Source organism: Necator americanus, chromosome IV, assembly GCF_031761385.1.
Source record: "Necator americanus strain Aroian chromosome IV, whole genome shotgun sequence".
Lineage (NCBI taxonomy): Eukaryota > Metazoa > Nematoda > Chromadorea > Rhabditida > Ancylostomatidae > Necator > Necator americanus.
Window position 1 is genome coordinate 8648934 of NC_087374.1, and position 23708 is coordinate 8672641.

At 40.7% G+C, this 23708-nt stretch overlaps 2 protein-coding genes across 4 annotated transcripts; one reads left to right on the top strand and one right to left on the bottom strand.

Moving 5' to 3' along the window:
- Nucleotides 1-824: 824 nt before the first annotated feature.
- On the top strand, nt 825-22099 carry RB195_000689 (uncharacterized protein; the record flags this gene model as incomplete). 3 transcript variants are annotated; one of them, XM_064197167.1, is made up of 30 exons in its annotated part: nt 825-915; nt 1907-2008; nt 2664-2732; nt 2824-3074; nt 3131-3246; nt 3593-3689; nt 3894-3970; nt 5170-5251; nt 5651-5749; nt 5814-5950; nt 6038-6168; nt 6522-6610; nt 6828-6919; nt 7673-7742; nt 7802-7963; nt 8675-8770; nt 8952-9077; nt 9128-9214; nt 9276-9403; nt 10946-11122; nt 11432-11567; nt 11637-11793; nt 11979-12057; nt 12469-12607; nt 12882-12967; nt 13052-13185; nt 13247-13411; nt 18508-18564; nt 18627-18777; nt 21823-22099. In XM_064197167.1, 30 exons carry the CDS (start codon nt 825-827, stop codon nt 22097-22099), a joined length of 3660 nt encoding a protein of 1219 aa, XP_064053046.1. The 3 variants fall into 3 exon arrangements, with proteins under 3 accessions (XP_064053046.1, XP_064053047.1, XP_064053048.1); XM_064197165.1 differs by lacking the exons at nt 18508-18564; nt 18627-18777; nt 21823-22099 and adding an exon at nt 13566-13618; XM_064197166.1 differs by lacking the exons at nt 825-915; nt 1907-2008; nt 2664-2732; ... (23 more) ...; nt 13247-13411; nt 21823-22099 and adding an exon at nt 17067-17091 and having other exon boundaries at nt 18627-18781.
- Nucleotides 15204-16885, bottom strand: RB195_000690 (uncharacterized protein; the record flags this gene model as incomplete). Its single annotated transcript, XM_013441687.2, has 5 exons — nt 15204-15347; nt 15812-15947; nt 16178-16267; nt 16473-16590; nt 16660-16885. The coding sequence occupies 5 exons, from the start codon at nt 16883-16885 to the stop codon at nt 15204-15206; spliced, it is 714 nt and encodes a 237-aa protein (XP_013297141.2).
- Nucleotides 22100-23708: the final 1609 nt, after the last annotated feature.

A 23708-nucleotide genomic window follows, 5' to 3' on the forward strand; every position in this document is an offset into this window, starting at 1 on the left:
TCACACTTCAACGTTCAGATGACAGCAAAACGATGATGAAAATGAATGGATGCAAACTGTTCAGCCGCTAAAACCCCTCAAATTCTTAGAAAATTAAAATAAAATTTGGGTCCCATACGCTTCAGAACGAAAATGTACGAAAGGGACAACGTCAAGAAAATATGCCCATGCGCTCTGTGCACCATTACACGTTATCATATAGGAGCAATGAAGAAAGAATGATGAAGAATAAGATGAGAAGGAAAGAACAAACGAGAAGGATGAAAGAACAATCATAGAATGAGGTTACAAATCAAAGGATTACGAACAAAAACAAAAACATAAACGAAGCAACAATAAAAGGCGAGACAGAAGGAAATCACTGGAATGGACAGAAAAACGGGGTGCGGCTGCGACGCGGCAGCGCTACGTTCCCAATGGAGCGCATCAACCCATGCGCTAGATTTGAAACGATCTCTGATCCGAAAAAATCATCCGATCATATATTTTGTTCACATCTCTTTTTTTTTGCTGCAACAGCTTAGTGTTCTGAGTATATCCGAATTCAAACGAAATTCAATTCTTTTGCTGGTTTTCTCTCATGCACCTATTCTTCATTCACGATTTTAACCAATTTTTAAGAGCGTTTTTTTCATCATTCTTGCTAGAACTCTGAAGTTTTTTGAAAGTGAAAGATCTGTCCTTTATTCTGTGTAGAAAGATGTGTTAGAGCTTGTTAGAGTTTAAGTGTTCATCTATCCAAAAATATTGATTTCGTAGTCATCAAATAATGATGAAGCCGTGCTAAGTTCAGGTTTGGGTTCATGTCTTGATGTCTTAAAACCATGCCTTTGGAAGGTTTCAAGATACCTGGAAGTTTCCTCAAGAAGAGGAATGATCAGGATTATCCGGACAATTCTGACAGCGGTTTACCAGGCAAGCTTCCTTAGTTTTCTCTAAGGTTTCGAACGTGGTTTATGGTCATGTTCTGAGTTCTAGCACTTAACCTTAGTACTGCCCCAGAATTAGTCAATTTAAGTTTTCTCCTCAACGAATGCGGCGGCATCCATCAGAATTAGGAAATAGGACTAAAGCATTAAAAGGATACTTCGTTGAGAAACGTAAAATGAAAAGAGATTCTTCAGAGAAATTCTTCTGATCCTATGCTTCATTATCATCGTGCGTTACAGTAGTCCATTCACATAAGGGGACGAGATAAGATTACACTAGGATGTTAGCATAACCGTAAGGCAACACTATCGTATCTGATTTTACGGATTGCTGCAAAAGGCCTCGCCTCAGCAGTGCTATGGTCAGGTGAAACGGAGGTGAACTCCTTGCTTGTTCCTCTCATCTCTGGAGTTATAACCAAAGCTATAACTAAAGCTAAGGTGGCTTAGTCTAGCAAGTGACATCTATTTTTGTAAGCCTCTATATGTATTCGCAGGTGAATCTCGTGAATACGTACCACTGTTTGCGTCTTTTATTCTTCTCGAGCTGTATTTACAACTAAATGAATGCAAAAGTGCTCCAAAGAATCAAGTAGAAGTTGAGCGCAACTAAGTATAATCGGGTGAGAACGAAATGAAGCATGGCGCTGTTGCGTAAACGGCTGCGCTCGAGTCGTCACGATGGAGCGCAGCTGTTAGGATCTAGGTGGTGGGGGACTGTTGCTAGCACCACTCATCATTGCTGTTCCAATGGTTCCCGCGCAGCCGTTTACGCAACCACAGCGTGCTTCATTTCATTATGACCCTACTACATGTAGTTAAGTCTAAATAACCATGCGAAGTCTGCAGTGCGGCAACACTTGTCGGTCAATCACCTGGGAGGGTACGGTATAAGCTGGCCTCTGAAAGATCTGAAGTGGTGCCATTAAGCCAGATAAGTTTTAAACTGTATCTGCGTCATATCTTCAGTTTTTCAGCACAGAGTGGTATTGCAAGAAGGGCTGATTTTCCTTCGGGCAGACTTTTTGGTAACTTGACTAGAGGAGGTCCTACATCGGTTCAGAATCCTGTGCGAGAAGGTTAGTTAATTCGCTGCCATATTCGAAATTCATATAGCTTGTTAACGCTTCCTGTGAAATCCACTCGTCAAATATTGGGAAACACCTTAACTGGACCGTAAGGGGTAAGATCACTAGTTCAAACATTTGCTTGCAAACTGAGAAAAAGACGATTTTGCGTTCTACTCCAAGAGGATGCAGTCTCGGAGATTGTTATTGATCATCCTTTCAACACCTCCATATACCCATTTTGATTCGGCTACTTGGCTTTTACATCTTATTAGGTTAAAGTCAACTACGCTAACGAGTATGTGGAGCGTTGCACCGGAAAAAGTGATCAGTGCAACACCCTACAATTAAACGAAGGCGTTACTAACTATCGAAGAAACTGTTCATAAGTTGCGTTTATTTTGTCACGCTACAGCTTCAACAATAAGTTGGATTGAGAAGTTACGTCTTTCTTAGGCTTGGCTCTAAAGGGAATAGGTGTGTCAACGTGAATTCTCGCATTACAGCTTCAAAGCTGCCCAAAAATTCTCTCTTATTTGGATCTGGAAACATTCTATATTCTTTTTATTTTTCTTGTTGGTAGCAACAAAACATCTTTGAATCTAGTATTGGTGTCCTAATGAGGTTGCTCTCATCAGGAATCCAATTTAACTTTAGTTTTTTTTAGGTGTCCGGGTTGCACTACACAAAGGGAAAGACAGACGTTTTGTTGATCTCTTGCAAGAAACTCCGTTCGGTGAGTGCTGAATGTTCATCTTCACTTCTTTCCATTGTTAATTATTTCATAGGCGTAACTTTCGATCAACCAAAACACAACATTTTTTTAGAGAATCAGAATCAATCTGTAAGTCGGTACAAGCTAGTGCGCAATGTCGAGAAGAACGTCAGATCACAAGCTCCTGACCATAGCTTTCCTCTGACATCAGGATCTCAAGAGGAACGGCGAGCAGCCTCAGTTTTCCGAAAGAGAAGCTCCAGTAGTTTGGCAGCTAGTGCGGCGGCGGTGAAGAGAGCCACGAAACTGGTTCGTGCGAAACGGTCTACAAGTCGTGAGGAGTTGGCTGATTCTAAAAAACATGTGGGGCTCTTCATTTCGAAACCGATTTCTATGACGACGAAGATATATGTTAACAGGCCGGTGCTGGCAAGCTGAGTGACCCTTCTCAAACAGCATCACCGTCGAAATTCAGAGCAGCATCATATGCTGCAGAGTCATTGTCGGCAACACGTGAGCAGGCTGTTATTTTGAGGTGCTTATATTTTTCTTCTGCTTGTTTCAAAGAAAAACCCAGAATAAAAAGTAATTTAGAAGGTGTCGCACATAAATCCAAACCTCAGGGAGGTGGTATGTGTGAGTGTGAGATTTTGAAGGTGCTCGAATTCATTGTTTTCAGCTAAAGAAACAAACGTTCAGTTTTGCTGTGCCGTAATGATCATTTCTGAGACGTTCGTATTTCGTAGTGTATAGAATTTCATTAAGTAATTGAAATGAAACAAATTAACTCTGGTATGAATGAGATGTGGTAAGAAGTAGTTCCTTTTTAAATACAAATTTATGATGCGTTCTTCACAGCGCCCAAACCAAATATATTATAGGTCACTTCTCGCACTAGTGGGTAGAAATTGTCCCACGGAATACGACAAGTATGCCGTGTTGGAGGAGAGGGATAAACTGCTGTCTAAGCTAAGAGATGTAAGTTTTTGTTGCTCTCCATTTTGATACCTCTTATTCTCACCTACTTGTAAATAGTTGTAGTAGCCACTTTAAATAGTTTTCAAATTTTAATGATTTCTCAGCTAAATTCTAGTTTATCGACTGGTGTTATTTTCAGTTCTGTCATTGTCTTTCTATTTCGACACTTTAAAAGAACAAATTTCAAGTGTTGCAACTATTTAGGAGGAGAATAAAAATATTGTTGGGAAGCGTCAGATTGTCAAAGGAACTTGTTTCGGAATGTGCCCTGAAAAGGAAAGGTGAGGTGATATGAGCTCGATCGTTCGCTTTACGTTCTTAATATAGTTGTTGTTTTTATTTCCAAGTTGCTAGCAACAAAAATGCGGCGAACATCGAGAAACTAGCGTCCTTGCGTAGAAAAGTTATACGTGTATTTAATTAATTTGACCGTAAAGCTAACACGCGAAAAATCTGCATTCAAAAACGCACATCATTTCTTGTTTTTTTTTCGAAGTCTTGTTTCTGGCCTTCTTGCTATAGTATATAAACGGATTGTATCGCGGACCCGACCCGTCCTCCTTGAGTGCCCAGGTGGTGTTTTCATTTATGCCTTTAGTGACCGTTTTCCTTTCCTTTTTTCTTTTCATAGTTTTTCATCTTTTGTTGCATAATAGTGCATGAGCAGGATTAAATAGTCTTAGCAAAGTTCTTGTCATTCAGTGGTATCAGTTGTTTTGCTCCAATGGCGCCTCTGTATTTTGTCGATTCGCAGGATCCCAATTTCTGTCCCATTTTTGTGTGCATGATTAGCTTCCTCCATGGTTCCAATGCTAGGAAAAAAACTTTTTTGATAGTTTCATAGTTTCTTTTTTGTAGGAATTGGAAAGCTACCCCACTTTCTGCGTTGTTCACAAATTTAGCTTTTTTCTGCGTTCCGGTTGTTAACTTCATTCCCTTATTCCTCTTTGAATTTCACGGATTCCTCAAGTTCTTTGGAGAAGAAAATTTTACCGTGAAGGAGACGACGCTATGACGTGGTCGATTTTGTTATAACTGTCTTAACCAAGTGACTCCCTTTCTCAGCGTAGAGAGGTGAACTTTTGGAATTGTGAAGTTCTATGCATGGTCTCAGACAAGTTAAGAAAGTTTTCTATTCGCGTCCACTACTTTTCTCTACCTCCCAGCCCTTTTAAATGCAGATTTTTTTGGAAGGATTGGCGCAAAGGCTGCAATCCTCATGCAAGATGTAAGAACGTGCTTATGCAAAAACTTTGGATAAATTCCTGATAAGAATTAAGGGGTCCATTTTTTGTGTCGACTTTGCTCGTGCTTAACTTCCTATCCGTCATTACGTGGTCTCTCAGAAAACTGGCTGGTAACCCTAAAATGAGAGAAATCTGTTAGGAATTTTTGCTTTTTTTTATACACATTTGAAAATATATTACTGAGTGCGATATCTAATCTGCCCATTATTATAACATGGGCAAAGACGTTCCAGATATGTCCGTATCGTTCAAAAGAGGATTTCTCAGTATGAGTGTAACTCTGACGGAACTCTCAACCACATGCACATGGTTAAGGTGATTTTATGATGTCGAAGCTGCGGACTCAAAGGCAGCGTTTGTGGATATTTCCGCTATTGAGTTTGTTCCACTAGTAGTAGGTTTTAGAAACGTAGATTCTAAGCGAAACATCCCTAAAAGTCTAGGAATCAGGAACCGTAGCTTACCTGACAAGGCTATGGAATGAAAGAAAATAACCTGGGTTTATTTTTCACAGATAAACTGAAGTGTTTGATTCGGATTAGATTTGTAAGGATTGGTGCGGTGTCATTCATGAAAACTACGTCCTAAGTTCCTTCTAATAATAGTGTGAACACAAAATCGAACATTTCCACAAACGCTATCCTTAAGCTGCTTTTCAGTATTCAGTTGTTCTGCGTTTGTTTCACTTACCCTTCAAAGCTCACCAAAATATAGGAATATGCGAGGAGCGCTGCAGATCAGGACAATCCTTTACCACATGAGCTACGTTCAAAGGAATTGCTTGAGAACTCTATGAGTTACCTTCTTAAGCACGTGAGTTCCTCATCGGTTTAGCTATATTTGTTTTCCGTTCATTTTCTATCCTCCGCATAGCCAGGTCCTCGATTCCGTACCCGAAGATGAAGATGATCTAGCTATGTGGTACGATTTTTTGTGGAGTCGAACCAGAGCCATCCGTAAAGAAATTACGCAATTAATGTTGACGGATGAAACAGCAGTTGCCTTAATAGAAAGGTAGTACTTAGTCATATGTCCTCTATTCGAAGATATATGTCGTACAGTGAAGTGCGAATTGAGCTAATGCGGTTTTTTATGTTTAAGATGTGCACGCCTGCATATTCTTTGCGCCTATAAACTCTGTCGTCTCGGTTTTGAGAAGTTCGACCAAAACATGAACACAGAAAATCTTGCCAAATGCCTTCAGTCTCTTCGACATCTCTACGAAGATTTGGGTTTGTTAAAATAGTTCTTAGCAAGTGAAATGCTAGAGGTGAAGGTGATTGATTTAAGTGAAACATGTTCGAGCAGAAAAGCATAGGAATCTGAGTCAAAAAAGATGGAGTATCCTTCCCAAGTATAAAGAGCTATTTCACTCCAGTTCGTTATTTCGCTGATCCTCGTGGTTAAAAGCTCATCTTCGTGCAAAGTCCGATATCATGCTGATTTTCTCGAGATTGTTCGATAAACTGCAGAAGCTTGTTGCAGCTCTTCTAGAATGTTCCTCCATCCAACTACGTTTCAGTTTAACTGATCGCCTTCACCTCTTCCACATTCCATGAAACCCAGCTCTAATGATAGTTTTTAGCTGTCCAAGGCATAGAGTTGGAGACGGAAGCAGAGTTTCGTGGTTATGATGTCATGCTGCATCTTTATGACAGTAACATTCTTAGACAGGTATTTTCGGCTTTATTTCTACATTTTGCTCACGTAACTTTGTAATTTTTTTTTCACAACGGTCGCATGAACTTCTTGTAGAAGCTATCGAAATTTTTGTGCTCATTTAGTTTTCTTTCGAGTTGTTTTCTCGAATTTCCAGTTTCCACATCCCTAGTGTTGCCAGTGTTTCTTGTTGTTATTGTCGCTCAAATGCATGAAACTGTGTTGATTGCAGGTGTTGTCGTACAGAAAAGCAGTGCGTGATTCGCAACCAGTCCGCCTCGCTCTTCAGCTTTCCGGTGCACTGCAGAACAAGAACTACGTTAGGTTAGATAGATTTCTCTTGCGTGACATAGCAAGTTTCTCGAGGAATTGACCTCCTCCTTCTATTGGTTCCCAGTTTGCTGAACTCAAAAAATGAATTTTTCTGGAAATTAGTGTACTGAGGTCATTGAAGGTGCTGATCACGAAAGTCATGAGTACCCTGAGTAGAATTGCTGATTTCTCCATGAAATATCATCGAAGTCCAATCTTTTTGGATATTTGCACATAGAGCTGTTCTTATGTACCGTTCTTTTTGCAATGTTATTTCAGTGGGAGTCTGTCGGTTTTATTTGCATTCGATATCGCTCAAATCCGATACTCTACTTTTCTCGTCGAACTAGTACTATGCTGGAGAACTGATTTTAAAATTATTTTGCAGTGGTTGATCTTCAGATATTTTAGTGTGTAGTTTCATGACACTAAATTATATCCTTTTCTAACGTGACCTCACCTCCGTTTTTCAGTTTTTAAGAAGCACTACGAAGCAGCGTAGAGCACATTACGATTGAAAAGAATTTTAAATGTGTTATCCATACGTTAACTTATAAAAATGCAAGTCTTCGAATTAACGCCTAGAATTGGCATAAAATCGGTACTTATGTCTGGAATGGTTATGATTTTCTGATGAGCGCCAGCAATCCTTGTATGATGCCATGATCTTTGTAAACAAGTTTTCAAAGAAATTAATTTTATTTAAAAGGTGGAGTTGGTCGGTCCGTTGAAGTTCTGTACTGCCATATTCTCTTATTATTTCAGATTCTTCCGGTTGTTAAAAGGAGAAGCTTCATTTCTGCAGTGTTGTATATGCCATCGCTATTTCAATACCGTAAGTGATTTGTTTTTTTTTGTAATACGAAAAAAACTGCAATATTTGTTTTGCTTCAGGTCCAGTCAAAAGCTTTGTTAACAATGATGACCGCTTACGGCCGAAATTCAGTGTTTCCTCTAGACACGATGTGGCGTGTGCTCGCTTGGGATGATAGGGAAGATGCGTTGAGATCACTTGCCATTTATGGAGTGCAACAGAATGATATGGACTGTGACCAGGTGTACTATTTTCTCATTTTTGTCTGGTATTGCACAGTTAGTCATTTATTCATTTATAAATTACTCTCAAGGTGTTCCATGCATGCAGAAAACAAATACAGCATGTCAAAAACGTATATGGCAAAGGAAAATCGGTAGTGTAACAATGTTCCAGTCGATAGATAATTCATGACGCGATGAAATTTTGTCTCTAGGTTGAAGTGCTGTTTTCCTGTTATGGGGATCTCTTTCCTCACCTTTCGTTGTTAAATAATCAATTAATTTGAATTTCGAACTCTATAAAGTTTGGCATGAGTCATAAATCTGGTAATTAGCCTCTTCTTTCTGTGTTTCTCCCCCTCCTCTGTTCAGTACGAAGAATGCATAGAACGAACATTGTAGATTGAACTACATGGAATTTTTAGAAGGTTTTGAGACATAATAAAACATTGTTAGTGCTAGAAAATGGTGGCTGAGGAAAAGGTTCTATAACAGAACAAACATGGCCTTATCAAAAAGGGAAAAAGTGTGTAGAAATCGGATCGACCAGCAGTTTCACAACAACAGATATTATATTTCTGTAATTCGGGAAGTTCTCCTGAAATGCAGTGAGGAGGGAAATAATCAAGTTCCTATTTCGATTCTTGCTACAACATCACAAAGTTTTTTTTTAAATGATGTCTTTCTAACATCTAATTTCTCGATGCACCTGATGTTAATTATTTAGTTTAGGTCGTTCTTAATCGTGACCATTTTGTCCCAGATGCAACACCAGGTTTACGACCATATCGCTGGATTGATGTCAAAAACAGAGCTTCATGGAGCCAAGTAATTGTTTTTTGTAGAGATACTGCACCAATATAATATTGTTATTTCTTAATTATTGATTCATTTTTCTTCAAATACTTCTCTAATTCTAGTAGTAGCTTTGCAGTTCTAGCCTCTTTTTCAGTGTTAGGACAAATTTTCCTCTTTTATAACAGTACTTCTGAAATTCTGTTGGCTGCAGGTGGCACATGGATCCATGCCGTTCTCATTTTCTTCAATTGCTGTTTTGCCTAACTCGTTCGATAGTAATGGTGTTTACAACAAGGATGAAGTGCTATCTGCTATATTCGAAACCTACTCCTTGCAGGTGTACTTTCTCTTTTTTTATTTTAAATTTTATTTTTATTCTTAACTCAGGCGGAGGCACAGCAAGCGATTCTGGAACAACAGAATCCCGCTAGTACACCTCAGTCTCGAAGTAGAAATGACGAAACACACTGTTGGGTCCGTGTTTGCTTTACTCGTTGTGCAGTTTGTAATAACCTCGATGCTGTACGTTTTTCAGGTAAATTCGAAGGTTGAAAACGTGGTAAATGAGGTTGTGGATGAACAAAGCCTTTCTATATGCCGATCTGTCACTGTTGAGGAAGTTTCAGCGTCAATATCACAAAACGTGGTGGACGATATTGCCCAGTGAGTTTTAACTTCTCTACTGATTTTGGTTTCACATTTGTAGAAAAGGTTTTGTCGGCCGAAAATGTGATGGATCGACAAAATGTTCTTCTCCATTAACTCTTTCTCATACTAAGTGTAGTTTAGTTAAAAATACATACCATACAGCGGAGTTATTGCCTAAGAAACATGAAAAGTGCTGCTATTCTATTAGAGTGTTCGGAAAGTATCTGCCGAAATACGGCAAAATTTCAAAACAACACAACTTTTTAACAACATTTTATTTATTATTCGACGAAATAATTTCCATCAACATCGACAACCTTCTGCCAACGTCTCACAAGATCACGGATTCCTTCGGCGTAGAACTCCAGCGACTTGGAGGCGAAGAAAGCCCGAAGGTCATTTTCGAAGTGGTCACGATCATCGTAGCGCTTGTCTTCCAGGTGATGCTAAAGTGATCGGAAGAGGTGGTATTCGGTCGGGGGCAGGCCGGGGCTGTACTGTGGGTGCGGAAGAACTTCTCATCCGAGCTCCAGAATTTTCTGGGAAGTCTTCTTCGCGATGTGAGGGCGCGCGTTATCGTGCAGCAGGCGGACGTTGTCGAGTTTCGGATGCTCCTTGCGGATCTTGTCGGCAGTTGAGCGCAGTAGACCTCTTCAGGAACTGTCGTGTTGTCCGGCAGTAGTTCGAAACGGCAGATTCCATGAACTCCCCACCAGACGCTCAGCATGACCTTCTTCTCATGGATTTCACCTTTCACGAAAGAATCCGGCATTTCATCGCCAGCGCAACACGCACGTTTGTGGGTGTGGTTGACGTAGAGGACCCATTTTTCATCTCCAGTGACAATGGTGTCCAGCCAGTCGAATCTGCGACTTCTGGAGAGCAGCTGAGTGCAGATGTCCAGTCGTCTTTGGCGGTTGCCGTCGCTCAATGCATGTGGGAGCCACTGACCGAGCTTTTCACCATTCCGAGAGATCGTAGCCCATTGCTCACGGTGGACAGCGAACAGCCAAGACTGGCAGCAACATACCGCGCACCTTCATATGGATGCTGCTCCCCCAGATTCTTCAGTTCGTTGAACGATATTGCAGTCGGTCTACCAGAGCGAGACTCATCTTCGAGTTTCTTGTTTCCGGCTTTGAAGCGCTGAAACCAGGGGAGCGCAGACCGCTCAGAAGGGGCTTCAGTGCCGAATACCTGACTTAAGTTTCAGCAGCGGGGTGGCCAGATTCGAACTCGTGTCGAATATGGGTGGAATGTTCGGCCATTATAGGATGAAATAGGCAAGGAAGAGGGAGCTAGATATGTGGTGTGCATACAAGCGATAGTGGCTTTATACAATATATTTAAAACGGGAACTTCCAGAACATCTAAAAAACTGCGCTACTGCGAAATTTTCGGTAGATACTTTCCGAACACCTTAATATTTACTTTGTGTATTTATGTAAATCTGGCCAAATTTTTGAAACGTCTACGTGAACATTTGGCCTTTCTTTATTTTGCTCTCTTAGTTTCCTTGCATTGCAAAGATCTTAAAATGGTTCGTTTTTTTCCCAGGAATATCATCAGGAATACAGTTCTCGAAGAGCGTAAAGAACATGAACGTGAACAAGCAGATTTGGAATTGGAACGAGTGAAGGAGGCAAAAGAAAGGCACATACGAGTGCTTGTTGAATTAGTTATTGATCAAACCTGTGACAACAATTTGAAGAAAGCTATCAAAGCGGAAATGGAGTGAGTATTAAGCTTTTGACTTTCTTTCTACTTAAAAAAAAACTCGAAAAATGAGCGCATAAGATTTCGAACATTTCTCTTATGTGTGAGATTCATGATATTATGTGCTGCTTAATTATTCTTTTTTGTTGCGTTTTCACTCTTCAGTATTAAATTCCACCCAATCAAAACTACCATAGTAAATTTGCTGCAGTTAAAGGTGAGTTAGACACAACAACAAGTAATTGTCATCAGTAAATGTGAAGTCTATCCTTGAATCTACTTTATTTGTATCTTATTCTCTTTTGAGAATTATTTGATGTCTTTCAGCAGTGCAGTCCTCTCACACATCGACGAGACTACGCATTTCATTGTTGAAGAGTTGTGGTGCTCAAAACTGGTTCATATAGTTGATAAAGAGACCAAAAACATTTTGAAGAAGACGTTGAAATTAAATATCGAAGAGGTTTGTGTTGGAAAAGGTTTTCAGTCTTGTATTTTTTTTTATTATCTTTTGAATTTGGTTTCTCCTTAGGTGCAATCGGGTCTCCAGCGTTTTCGCGAGAGGATGGAATTGATGTGGTTGCGGCAGTTCTGGGATGTTTGGCGCTCACATGTGATAGAAAGTCGACGCAAGCGTTTACAACGCCTTCAGGATTGGGACCACTTTCAAGGAGTGTGGGATTGTAAAAGTAAGGTTAAAAGTTCTTCTGTGGACGAATTCTGAAGATATTGCATTGGATGGATTTGCATTTGGCAGAGTGGCCTTATCCTCGTCATATTTTTGGATCACTTTTGTCTGTGGTGCTCACTTGGTCAGATGCGGAGAGAAGACAACAGATGGATTTCTATGTATTTTACTTGCATTACTTTTCAGTGTTTCTTCCATCGAACTATGCTCATTCTGGTGAATTAAAAAAGCGAGGACATGCTCACACTTCTCCTTCATCTGGACTGTGGGTGGTTTTTTCTTGTTTAGATTTTTTCTTCTTGCCTTTTCTTACTGTTTTCTTGGCGCTATGCATTAAACGGTCTTCAATTCCTTCGCTTTCTTAAAATTGAATGTGTAATAAACGTACCTGATTGTACTTAGCGTCGAGTATATCTTAACATGACTTTTCTGTGATATATTTTTCGTTATTCCGGAATTAGTCAATTTCGTTGGATCTAAACTGAATTTAAACTGAAGTTTCGGCGGCCACAGTCTCTGAAATCAGTGATCATTTGATGATTTAACTCAGCATAATCTCACTGTTGATTAAGACCATGGAGGGCAAGTTTTCAGTAGTAACTGTCGTGTATTTTGCTTCTGGATAAAAGTTCTTCTTTCCGAATATCTTTGTGTATTTACTCAGGGAACTTTTTAGGCTCAATTGTCGTGATACGCGAATTGCTCTTCGTTTGATTAATTTGAAGAATAAACGGTCCAACAGAATAGCAAGGACAGCGTTCGACCAATGGCGGATGTACGCTCAGCGCAAGCGATTTTCGCGAAGTTTAATGAAGGTATCTTAATCTTAGTAGGTTAGTAAGCAAAGGTTGTTTCTGAGTACGTGGGCGTGGATGAAATGTGGAGGAAAATGCAATACATAGTCAGTTTTTGATCAGGAGTATTTCTGTACTGTGTGTATTGCGTGACAGCAGGCTGTCAGCAGATGTGTTCATCGTTCCACCGTTTATCTGATATTTGTTATTCTTCTTTTTGTGCACTGAGAAATAGAAGTTTGGAACCATTTCGTAACGGATATGTGCTCTTAGTTTGTTATATCCCATTAAATAGGTTATGTTGCATCGACCCAAGCAATTTGACCATACGATCTACCAAAATGTCACTCTTCCATATGCGGACAAAGCAAAGCGGAGAAGGTAAAGAATGCCTGACTCCTTTCTTTTCATTCTTGACGGTCATCCATGTTCATCTTCTCGTAGCACTTTTATACGACTTTTCAGGACGGAACCTTCTCTGCTTGGATCGTCTGAAAAGTCGTTTACAACGAGTAATCCTCTTCGTGATTCGAGTAATTTTTTATACTGCAGTCCTGAAAATTCGTATGAAGAAATTGGATTTTCTGGATTTCTTTCAGGTTCGCTAACACCATCTTTTATGTTAAAGAATCATTTGAAATAAAGGCAAAAACTTTTTAGCTGACTATTCGAATTATTCGATGAATTACTTCGACGAGCATCTGTCTTCAATAAATCCGACACCTTTTCGGCCTCCTTCTCCTCGTAATGAATGCAATCCAACCGCAGAAGAATTCTATCCACTCTCAACTCGGGTCTTGGAGTCAAGTACTATGCTTGAAAAAGGTACTTTTTTGCATGAAGAAATGGGCAAAAAGTGGAAGATCATCCCAGTACTCCACGTATTCTCTGAGGTTGCGATAGAACCATTATGTTATTCGTTCTACAGGATCTATTTAGACATGTCATTCAACTTTTAAAATGTCTATGTGTAATTTAGAATCGCTGAAGTGTTGGGCAAAGTCTTTTCTAAACTACTTCCCTGCGTTGTAAAAAAAAATGAACAAGTAGCTTTTTGCAGTAAAGTTTATGCAGTGAAGTGTGATCTTATTTTAAAGGCAGCATACCACGAATCTGAGGTAGTGCGGATTTCAGGTGGAGTATACGTATACGGGGTCGTAGATTATGGAGACCAGTGTGGTTCCGCTCCTCTCTCCCTGCATCACTGAAAACAGCCCCCAGAATGCTGTTTTGTACGATGCCATCTATTGCAACGCTCCACCCCTAGCACCGCCTCCGCCATGCGATTCGTCGAAAATCAATTCGGACTGCCCCGATAGACAGTAAGGGACGCTACGCGTGCAAGGATGGCGCGCTGCAATAGAAGGCATCGTACAAAACAGAGGCCGCCTGCTTGCAGTGATTAGGGGGAACATGAGCGGAACCACTCCGGTCTCTATAATCTACGAATCCGTATGCGGATACTCCGGATACACCTGAAATCCGTACCACCCCAGATTCGTGGTATGCTGACTTAAAAGGCAGCGTATTATGAAGTTAGGGCGGATGTGGTCCACTTCGTTAGAGCTCCGCTGTAGTCACACGGTCGATGGTTCGAAACCGCCTCGAAGCCAACCAAGCCTTGACAAATTGATAAATAAAATAGGTTGATAAATTGGTACCCGACCTTAACTATTACGAATTGCAGCAAAACGCGTTGGCGCAACCCAATTGGATTTAGAGACCAGTGGCTTTATCCTTCTTTTTTAATGAATTTGACGTGGGGTTGTTATCTCATTGAAGCTGTGGAGTTTGGGATATAGATTAGGTAGTATGAGCATGGTCTCAGTCTCAGTTGCCCCTAATGGTCCTTAAAAACGGCATGGGAGTGATGTTTTTTAGTACGAGGTGCTTTAGAACGCGCGTACACGAGTGTGGAGCGTTTTCGCGTATCTCGTAGGAAGGAACGCCGTTCTTCGCGCCATTTTTTTTAGAGAGATTTGGAGAAATTGGGCTGGGCCACGTTTATATTCGTAATCTACATCCCGAACTCCATATTTTCCGTGAAGTTTCTACCCTACTTTAATTTCGCTGCCTTTAAAGAGTGTATGGGCCGCAATATTGCAGAAGAAAAGTGTGGCGCCTTCCGAAGTGTGCGTAACTAAGTGTTTGGATTTAATTCAGAATCAGTGGATAGCCATAGGTACATGTGGTAGCGAGTATCAGAAAAGTTCCGCTTATATAGATGTTATGCTCTGTGTGAGTGGACCTCTTCGATGCCTTTGACGGCTATTCAGAATTTAAATCTTATTTTATTTACACGAAGGAAATAAATGTGTATAAATACACCCCAAGTAAATCCTCTAATTGCGAAGTAGCAGTTTGTGCGCAATTCCTGTTATGATAGATGCTTCATGTTTACTAACGAAGCAACATCTTATTCTGCGTTATTTCCGGAAATATCTGGCAATATTCAGGTTGAAAATGTTTAGAAAAACTGCACAATTGTGCATGTACTGTTACATTGCTGGTTTATGCGAATAGATTTGATTACCTTAGGAAATGCAACGATGAAAATGAGTATAGAACACCAAATAAACACAAATAATATAGTACCATGCAACTTATCGGCACAAGCCTACATATTGCTATTCTTGTATCGATATATCTCAATGAGATCGGCGATGACGTTGTATAAGGTGGTCCAAGCCTCTTTGGTTTCGTAGTCGAGTTTTCCGTCGTTGCACTCTTCCACCAAGTCAAGGACAGGCTCCAACATGTGCTGTAAAGAAATGATTTGGAAATTCAACTACAGCAAATTTTTGGGTTGGAATTTAACTTAGTTCGAGCTCTTCGCTTCTTCATTAAGTTTTTAGGCCCCTTAGTTTTAGTTTGAATACTGAGAAAGGGAAAGTAGCCATTTTTCTTCGGAAGCAGATCTTTCATACAACACCACTACTAACTTGTGTCTCAAAATCTATCGCCTACGGATTAATCCGTTGCAAACTGTCGGAATTCTTGGAAGTGGGCAAAATTAAATTTTGAAAGTAAATGAGCTGCTGATTAATCCGTCGGCGACGGATTTTGGGACACAAGTTAGTAGCGGTGTTGTATTTACTCCGCTGTGAGCGCGTGCGTGTGCTGACGCAGACGCGCTACGTTCGCTTGGTTGAACACTCTTGGCACCGAGTATACAAACCGTCTTCATGTTCCACACCATTAAATTAATCATGCCAATCAACTCACTATAACGTGCTTCCTGTGAACGTTCCATTTGATATGCGCCTTCGCTATCCGATTCATCTGCAAGGCCAGATCGTTCTCATTGTTCATGGAATGAATTATAGCCCCCAGTCCACACATATAGACGGAAGCGTGTCTCCTTCAACAAATTTTGGAAAAAAAGAACTCGGTGTGGATTTAGGTCTCTTCTTGATTGATTTGGAATCTTCGATTCAAAAGGGGACAGAAAAGTGTTGTTTTCAGAAATCATTGAAAATTATCTGTCCTCTCTGAGCCCTATTTGCTACCTACATTAATAATTCCACGGAATTTTACATGAATTGTATTTAAATTTCGCAGAGATGATATTAAAAAAAAACATTCGGTCACCTTAATTCGATTGCATTCATTAGTGACGAGTCCGGGATTGCTCGAAATTGTGGCCAAATTTGTTTGTATTGAGGATATTCGGCAAACATCCTTAAAAGGGTTAAATTGTAATGTATTCCTGCAGAGGAATGCAAACCCATTTATTCCATAGTATATTTGATCCATTACAAGTGTACGAACTCACATTATACTCAAATATCAATGTGTGATGGCAGCTTTCAGTAATTCCGTAAAATATTGCTTATGGAATTATGTCAGGAAAAATAACTAGAAAGTGTACAGAAAATCCACTCACTTTACAAGTATTTTGAGACCTGTCTTTACCGGGCTCTGCTCCATTTTTGTGAATGTATCGATAATTATCTGGCGCTGACTATCCTGAAGCCTGTTAACCTGCTCTCGTGTTAATTTTGCTAAACAACAATGGACATATATATGTGGTCAGCTTTTAAAGTTTTACCATATGTCCAATAAAAACGAACTTGTTTCGTCGCCTCCTCCTTTGATTGACTCCCTCCTCTGCTTACATGCTTTTTCGGTTCCATTCTCCAGTACCATTGGCCTCCCATTCAATTCCGCTCCCGTGTTAATTATAAGCGCCTTTGGCCCACCGTTGATGCGAACGTCCAGCATTTCTCTAGTTATCTTCCTGATGTCCTCCTCCCGCAGCATTTCCTTCTTGCAACGTTCGCAGTATCCACGATACATGACTTATATGAGGACTTTTTCTGCTCTGGAAAAATTCAGCTTTATGGGTTGCGTTTTTTTTGGGTTAGATATGATAGACAAAATAAAAGGCAGCAGAGAGCTGCAAAACAGAGTAGAGTGGCTTGCGTTAGTCGCGTAAAGAATGCCCCCTCATCCCGGAAAGGTGGCTGCATCATTCCGGATGTTGACCTTGTTAATCGCGTTAGGTATTCGATATGGACTCATGGGGCTAATGTACTTGATCTCTGTACGAGCGCGTTTTGATCCCGTGTTGGTTTCTTTCTTACCAGGGTGATATATAATAAGTATTGGATCTGGCTATTCCACTAGAAGTTACTTGCGTTGATGACATTTCACTCGCCGCTCAGTGCCTCTGTGAAACATAAATCCACAAGTTGCTAGAACAATCTTTCAAGCAAGTTAAAGGCATCTCTCCACGAATCTGAGGTGGTGCAGATCTTAGGTGGAGTATTCGTACACGGGATAGTAGATTATGGAGAGGGGGGTGATTCCGTCCATTTATTCCTAATTGCCGTAAAAAAACGGCCCGGAAGATACGGCTTCGGACGTTCTGGCGCACTATTTTCTCCAAGGAATTCGACTGGATCGCGCCAGCCTTGTGTGGCGCCGAATCTTCCTGACCGTTTTTTTTACGGCAATTAGGAAGAAATGGGCGGAATCACCCTCATCTCCATAATCTACTATCCCTTATAAGAATACTCCACCTGAAATCTGCACCACCTCAGATTCATGGGGTGATGCCTTTAAAAGTTCCGCAGTACCTCTGGTCTGGTCAAAACGGCATGAAACACGGTGCAGTTGCGTGAGCGGTTGCGCTCGAAGCGGTGCGGTGGAGCGTAGCGGTTAGGATCGAATAAGGATCCCTGTTGCCGCCGTTCATTGCTGCAGTTCGCCGTGGTCCCAACTCGATTCCTGCGCTGTGTTTCATGTCCTTTTAACTCGACTATACAAGAAATGATGATAATGTGAGTAATGAATGTTGTTTGAGTGCGTAATATATAGCAGGAGCAGTCAAACTTTCAAAAATGATAAGCATTCTCTTGCAAAAAAAAAAAGAATCTTCGATTGTTCGCGAGTAAGAGACGATTGAAGCTGATAGTTGTATGCTAGTAAATGATGGCTAGTGTTCGAAAGCGTTCTGAAGGTGGAGCCGAAATCATTCTCTGTGCTTCCGATTGAGATAATTTCGTTATATAACGCTCTGCACAGTATACGTTTATGAGACTGGGCTAACTATTGCATCATTTTCCTCACTGAATCAAAAATAAATAAATAAATGAAAACAAAAAATTGAATGAAACCTCCACGAAGAGAGGATTTTCAAAGAAAAAAGTTTGAATGAAAGCATCAACAGCTCAATTGTTGAGAAATTAGTACATGTCCAATTCAGAGTTGAATTTGAAAACAACAATTTATGAAACTGTTTGAATTCCTCGAATTCAACCGCTCCTAACCACGAAATGAGAATCTTTCTCGTTTCAGTTGTATTTCTTCAGTTTCACGTGCGGTTCCGTATTCGAACATTTGGAAGTGTTCTGTGTACTTTGAAGTTTTGAAATTGGAATTGAAAAACTTTCCTTTTTTCAATCTTTTGCATTTAGATCACAGTATGGACAAACGAGAAGAATCCCTAACAAACTCAGGATCGATCTTGTTAGGTGAGTGCATTTGATATGTTGATGCTGTTCATTGCATGTCATCCGAATGCTACCGTTCTTAGATACAGTTCCTACCTCGAAAGTCGAAGAACTACTAATCGACGCCTCATCGTTACATGCAAAGATGTTAGAATTCAGCAATGCGTTGAATAGTGTAATTTCGGAACGCAAGGAGATTGATGCAGAATGTAGCAGACTCGCCGCTTTCCAACCGTAATTGGCTACGGATACTTTTGTTTGTCTCAAAATGTACAATTGTTTCTTTTACATGAGAATCTCTATTTGCTCATTGTTAAGTATTCAAACGTATTAAGGTGATTGTATTTGTATTTATCTCACTATTCGCAAACTGTGAAATCTGTTTATTAATTTGATGTCATCATAAATGAATCATTCAATCCTCTTATTTTCAGAATTCATCGGATCTTTACGGAAGTGCTTGGAGGAAGCAAGAGAGTTATGCAGGAACATGTTATAATACAGAAATTGGTGATGTATTTATATCAGTTGTGAACAGCACAAGAAGAGCGCTACAAATTACTGCGGCACTTGGTGTAAGTACTGTAGAATAGCGTACTGATTTACTGATAAGTCGTCTGTTCAGCCTTTCTCAGATCAGAATAAGTAGGTGAATAGAATAGTTGGCTGAGGCAAGATATGAGTTATTTTTGTTCCCTCTTTGTTTTGTTTTTCTTCTTTTTTTTTAGCGTGAGTATAAAATCGCACCAGATCACAAAATTCATTTAAGTTCATTAAACTCAAAATTAGAGCTTCGTCTATCTACATTCTTGTAAACTCATCACCGCCGTTGTCAATACGATAGATCGATCATATGGAAATGTAGCGGGGGCGGTGTGGCGCTGGGAGGAACTAACTGGAAACTATTCACCTACATCGACTGTCGAAAGTAAATCACATAAAGAGGAAGTCTTTAGTTACGTGGGTGCAAAGAGTTGAATTATTTGGTATTCCTACCACCATTGTACGTAGATACTTGGCCCGACTTCACTGGACATGCGGGCCCCAGCATGTCCACTCGTGTCGTTCCCTCGCCATTGCCATCCAAGATGTTCTCAAGTTTCGTGAGTGACATTGACTGGGTGCTTGAGCCGTATCCAGCTGAGCTCTCAGCTGGTCCATCCGTGTAGCGAACACGTCACTCCATCTCGTTGGCGGTCTCCCTCGAGGGCGTTTAGCATCTCTTAGGATCCACTCTTCTTTTAGTCCATCTATCGTCGATTCTTCTCATAATGTGACCGGCCCATCTATGCTTTGCTTTCGATATATATTCCGCTGCTGGGTCGCGAAGACGGGACTTTCCTTATAAGTCCGAGCTGCAAAACCGGCTAGGTGTTGTGTGCGCCGGTTAAACTTCAGAAGACATCTCTGTGGGTACTTACTTACTTACCACCATTATGGTTTATGTTATTTTCTTCTAAGTCCTATAGTAAACTGTTCCATCGAAACTTCTGTGCTGCTGTGGCCTCTGGTTCTGTGGGGGAAATTTCTCGTCTTTGCTTTCCTTTTATAAGGTTTTCGTGGGTATAGTGATATCGGCTTTGCTAAGCTAATCTTAGCACTATCGCGGAAATATCACACTTTCCTTTGTAGTTATTCGGGAAACAACACAGAACATTCCGAAGAATTTTAGCGATGGTAGGTGGAAAAAATGAATTATAAAGTTAGTATCTTTTATTCATAATAGCACAAAATTGAGGTTCTACTTTTTCTCCAATACATTGGCGAACTAGGTGAAATCATAGAAAATTTAGCTTATGTTCAACCAGAATTTCCGTCACCTTCTTAAGATATGCGCCTTGGCTCCAAAACTGCTTTTCCCATCCTCTACCTCTGGCCTATATTGTTAACCCAGAGTCGGATCGTTCTTCAGGAGGCTATGTTTTTACTGTATTAATGCTCTTCTTCGTGATTGTTGTAGTAGAGTGATGTTGCTACTTGTAGATGACTGCCTGAAGTAGCTTCTGAAAGACTAGCGTCATTGTCTGTAAGTTGCCCCGACTCACAAATGAAATGACAGTTTTTTAAAGGATGGTTTTTACTCCGAACATTAGAAAAAAAGTTGGATCGCATGCATGAAAGAACTAGTAGAAACAGGTCTAGCAACACTTATATGATCACTCATACTCTCTACATGTATATCAGGCATTATTTTATATTCAGAAGGAAAAACAAACATGACAAAGAGAAGAAGAGTCAGACAGAGCTGGCCATGGAGTTAAGAACACGAAAAGCCGAGTGTTTGAGATGATATGAGATGGTACTTAGATAAACCAGGTAACTAGAAGTTCTGACCGTGACAATTATTTTGCATAATAATCCTGGTAACCGTTGTTCTAATATAGCGTTCTGGGCTTCCTAAAAGATCTTGAGTGAAGATTTTTCATTTTTGACTGTAGCAAGAGAATAACCTATCAGCCCAGCAGCCAATATTTTTAAAAGGACCAACTCCACTGTATAAGATTTTGGTGAAATTCTAGTAAGATCTGTAAGTAGACTAAGCAAGATTATCATACATTGCAAAAAGGTGTTGTCATCCAGCACCTTTTTGTAAAAATTTGGCTGAACGTCGTCCAGATGTCCAGATGATTTCTACGACTGCGGGATCGCAGAGAACTTAATGTCTGGTTCGCAAATGCCCATGTACCTGTGAAAATCGCTAAAGACAACAGCAACAACGCCTTTTTTGATAAACTTAATGTAATAATGTCTGAAATAATCTAAATATAAGAGGAATCATCGACGCTACTAGTTGATGAGACAGTGGTCAACCCTTTTAACGGCTGAAGAGCAGCGCAAGCGGAGGATGAGAAGTGTCAAACTTCAGCTCGACTACGATTTGATGAGGAACATTCCGCAGCCAGAAGCTAGACATCAGAAAATTTAGAGTTGTTTCCGACGACCTGTTCAAATCTGACCACCGTTCAGTTCTTCCCATCCTCAAGATACGTTTCCACAAAAAAAAACCGAAAATCCTCAACCGAAAATCAACATCGCAGATCTGAAAGACGAGGAATGCAGAACGAAATTCCGCCAGCATGTGTTTATTTATGTTGGAGTACATATCCGGAAGAAGATTTGCGATGCACAAAGCGCATCCAGGTCGCTGCAAGAGAAACTACTTCAAGTTCAAATGCCGCGGAGGAAGTTTCCCTTTGCATCTGCAGAGACGAAATCCACGTACAATTCTGTATGTGTCGGCCGCGGCACTGGCGATTTCAACCAGTAAAAGCGTCCTAGAAGGACGTTTCGTCGTCAACTGCAACAAGATCGCGATAACGAGTGGACGTTGAGAGCGAAGGAGTTTGAAGAGGCCAAGAGGACAAGAGGACAAGAGCCTGCCTATGCTTTACTAAAGCAAGATAGCGGCAAGATGAAAAGGAGATCTCCATTCCTCAAAACTGCCAATCCAGTGGCTGTCGGTGAAGCAACCCTGCCAATGTGGATGAATCAGTTCAGCACCTTGTTTGAGGCGCCATCAACTCCTGAACTCAAGCATGTTCATAGACTGAAATAAGCGGTTAGCGAGAAATCACCTTCCGAGTCGGAGGTTCTGGTCTGTATCCAAAAGATGAAAAATGGAAAATCTGGTGGTAGAGATTTAGCGCAGAAATGCTAAAATATCTTCGTGATTCGTGAGAAGACAAAGATCGTCCGCTCAGTAGGGATAGACGAAAGGATACCTGACTCGTGGAGACACGCTATCATAGTTCTCTCCCCCTCCCCTTCATAACTAGTTATCTATCTCTTATCAGCCGGATTTACAACACCGTGTGAAGTGGTAACTGAAGGAAGACAAGGGGCATTGGCAGGACCCTTGCTGTTTAATCTCGCCATCGACAGCATTATGCGAAATACAGTCGATCAGTGTCATGTCGGCATTGCCTTAGCACCATCAGTGTGCCACTTGACCGATCCCGAGTACGCCGACGACGTTAAATTCGCGAAAAGCAGCGCGAAATTTCAACATGTTGTCAATCTTTTATCGAGACGGGGTGCAAAATATGGACTACGTCTACGCTCTGATAAATGCATGGAGATGTAGGTCCTTTCCAGATGTCAAACGGGAAGCAAGGTGGATGAACAATCGATCGAACTCATCTCTTAGTTGGGCTGTATGTTGAAGAACTACGTCAGCTATTATTAAGCAAACATCACCAAGGCCACTTCTGCATTTAACTCCTTAACGAAATGCGAGATGTAAGGTTTAGCAGGATATGGGGTAGTGACGAATGGTGGATTGATTCTGTGGCAAGCTTTGCAGAAGATCAAAGACGACCCATCTTGGCGAAGATGCGGAGAATCGTGTCAGGCGATATCATCAGTCCACCGATTAAAGGCATAACCCCACGAATCTGAGGTGGTGGTGCTTTCGTCCATTTCTTCCTAATTGCCGTAAAAAACGGCCCGAAAGATGCGGCGCCGCACAAGGCTGGCGCGCTCCAGTCGAACTCCCTGTAGAAAGTAGTGCGCCAGAACGCCTGAAGCCGTACTCCCGGGCCGTTTTTTACGGCAATTAGGATGAAAAGGACGGAATCACCCCTCTCTCCATAGTGTCCCATCCCGTATACGAATACTCCACCTGTAATCCGTACCACGTCAGATTCGTGGAGTGATGCCTTTAAGTCAAAGTCAGTAATAATCCTATTTGTTGGATTATGACTGGGTGATAATAATTTCAAGATTAAAATTGATGTAGCACTGAGTTCGTGAGATTTTCGCGTTATGGTGGCTGTTAGATTCGATTAACATGGGGAAGACATTTTTGCATGAAGCGTGTTTTGAATGCAAATTACAAACCCATGTCATTGACCCGAGTAAGACCCTCAGAACGAATAATTCAAAACAAACAAGAAAAGAACAACTGAAAGAGGATTATAAAGGGTAACAGTAAATTTACTATTATGAAATCTGAGAAAAATTAGAACCCATATAGCTTTACTGTACTATCTACACTGTAGCTATACTATATCATTTGCTGTAGAAAAATAAAGGATGTGAGAGTAGCAAAATAGCTATATAAATATGAGTCGTTATCTATCTAATTTACCACTGCAAACACACCTGACGTTTTTTGCAGTCTTTTTAGAACAATTATTTTCCTATGTAAATTGTATATCAACTTG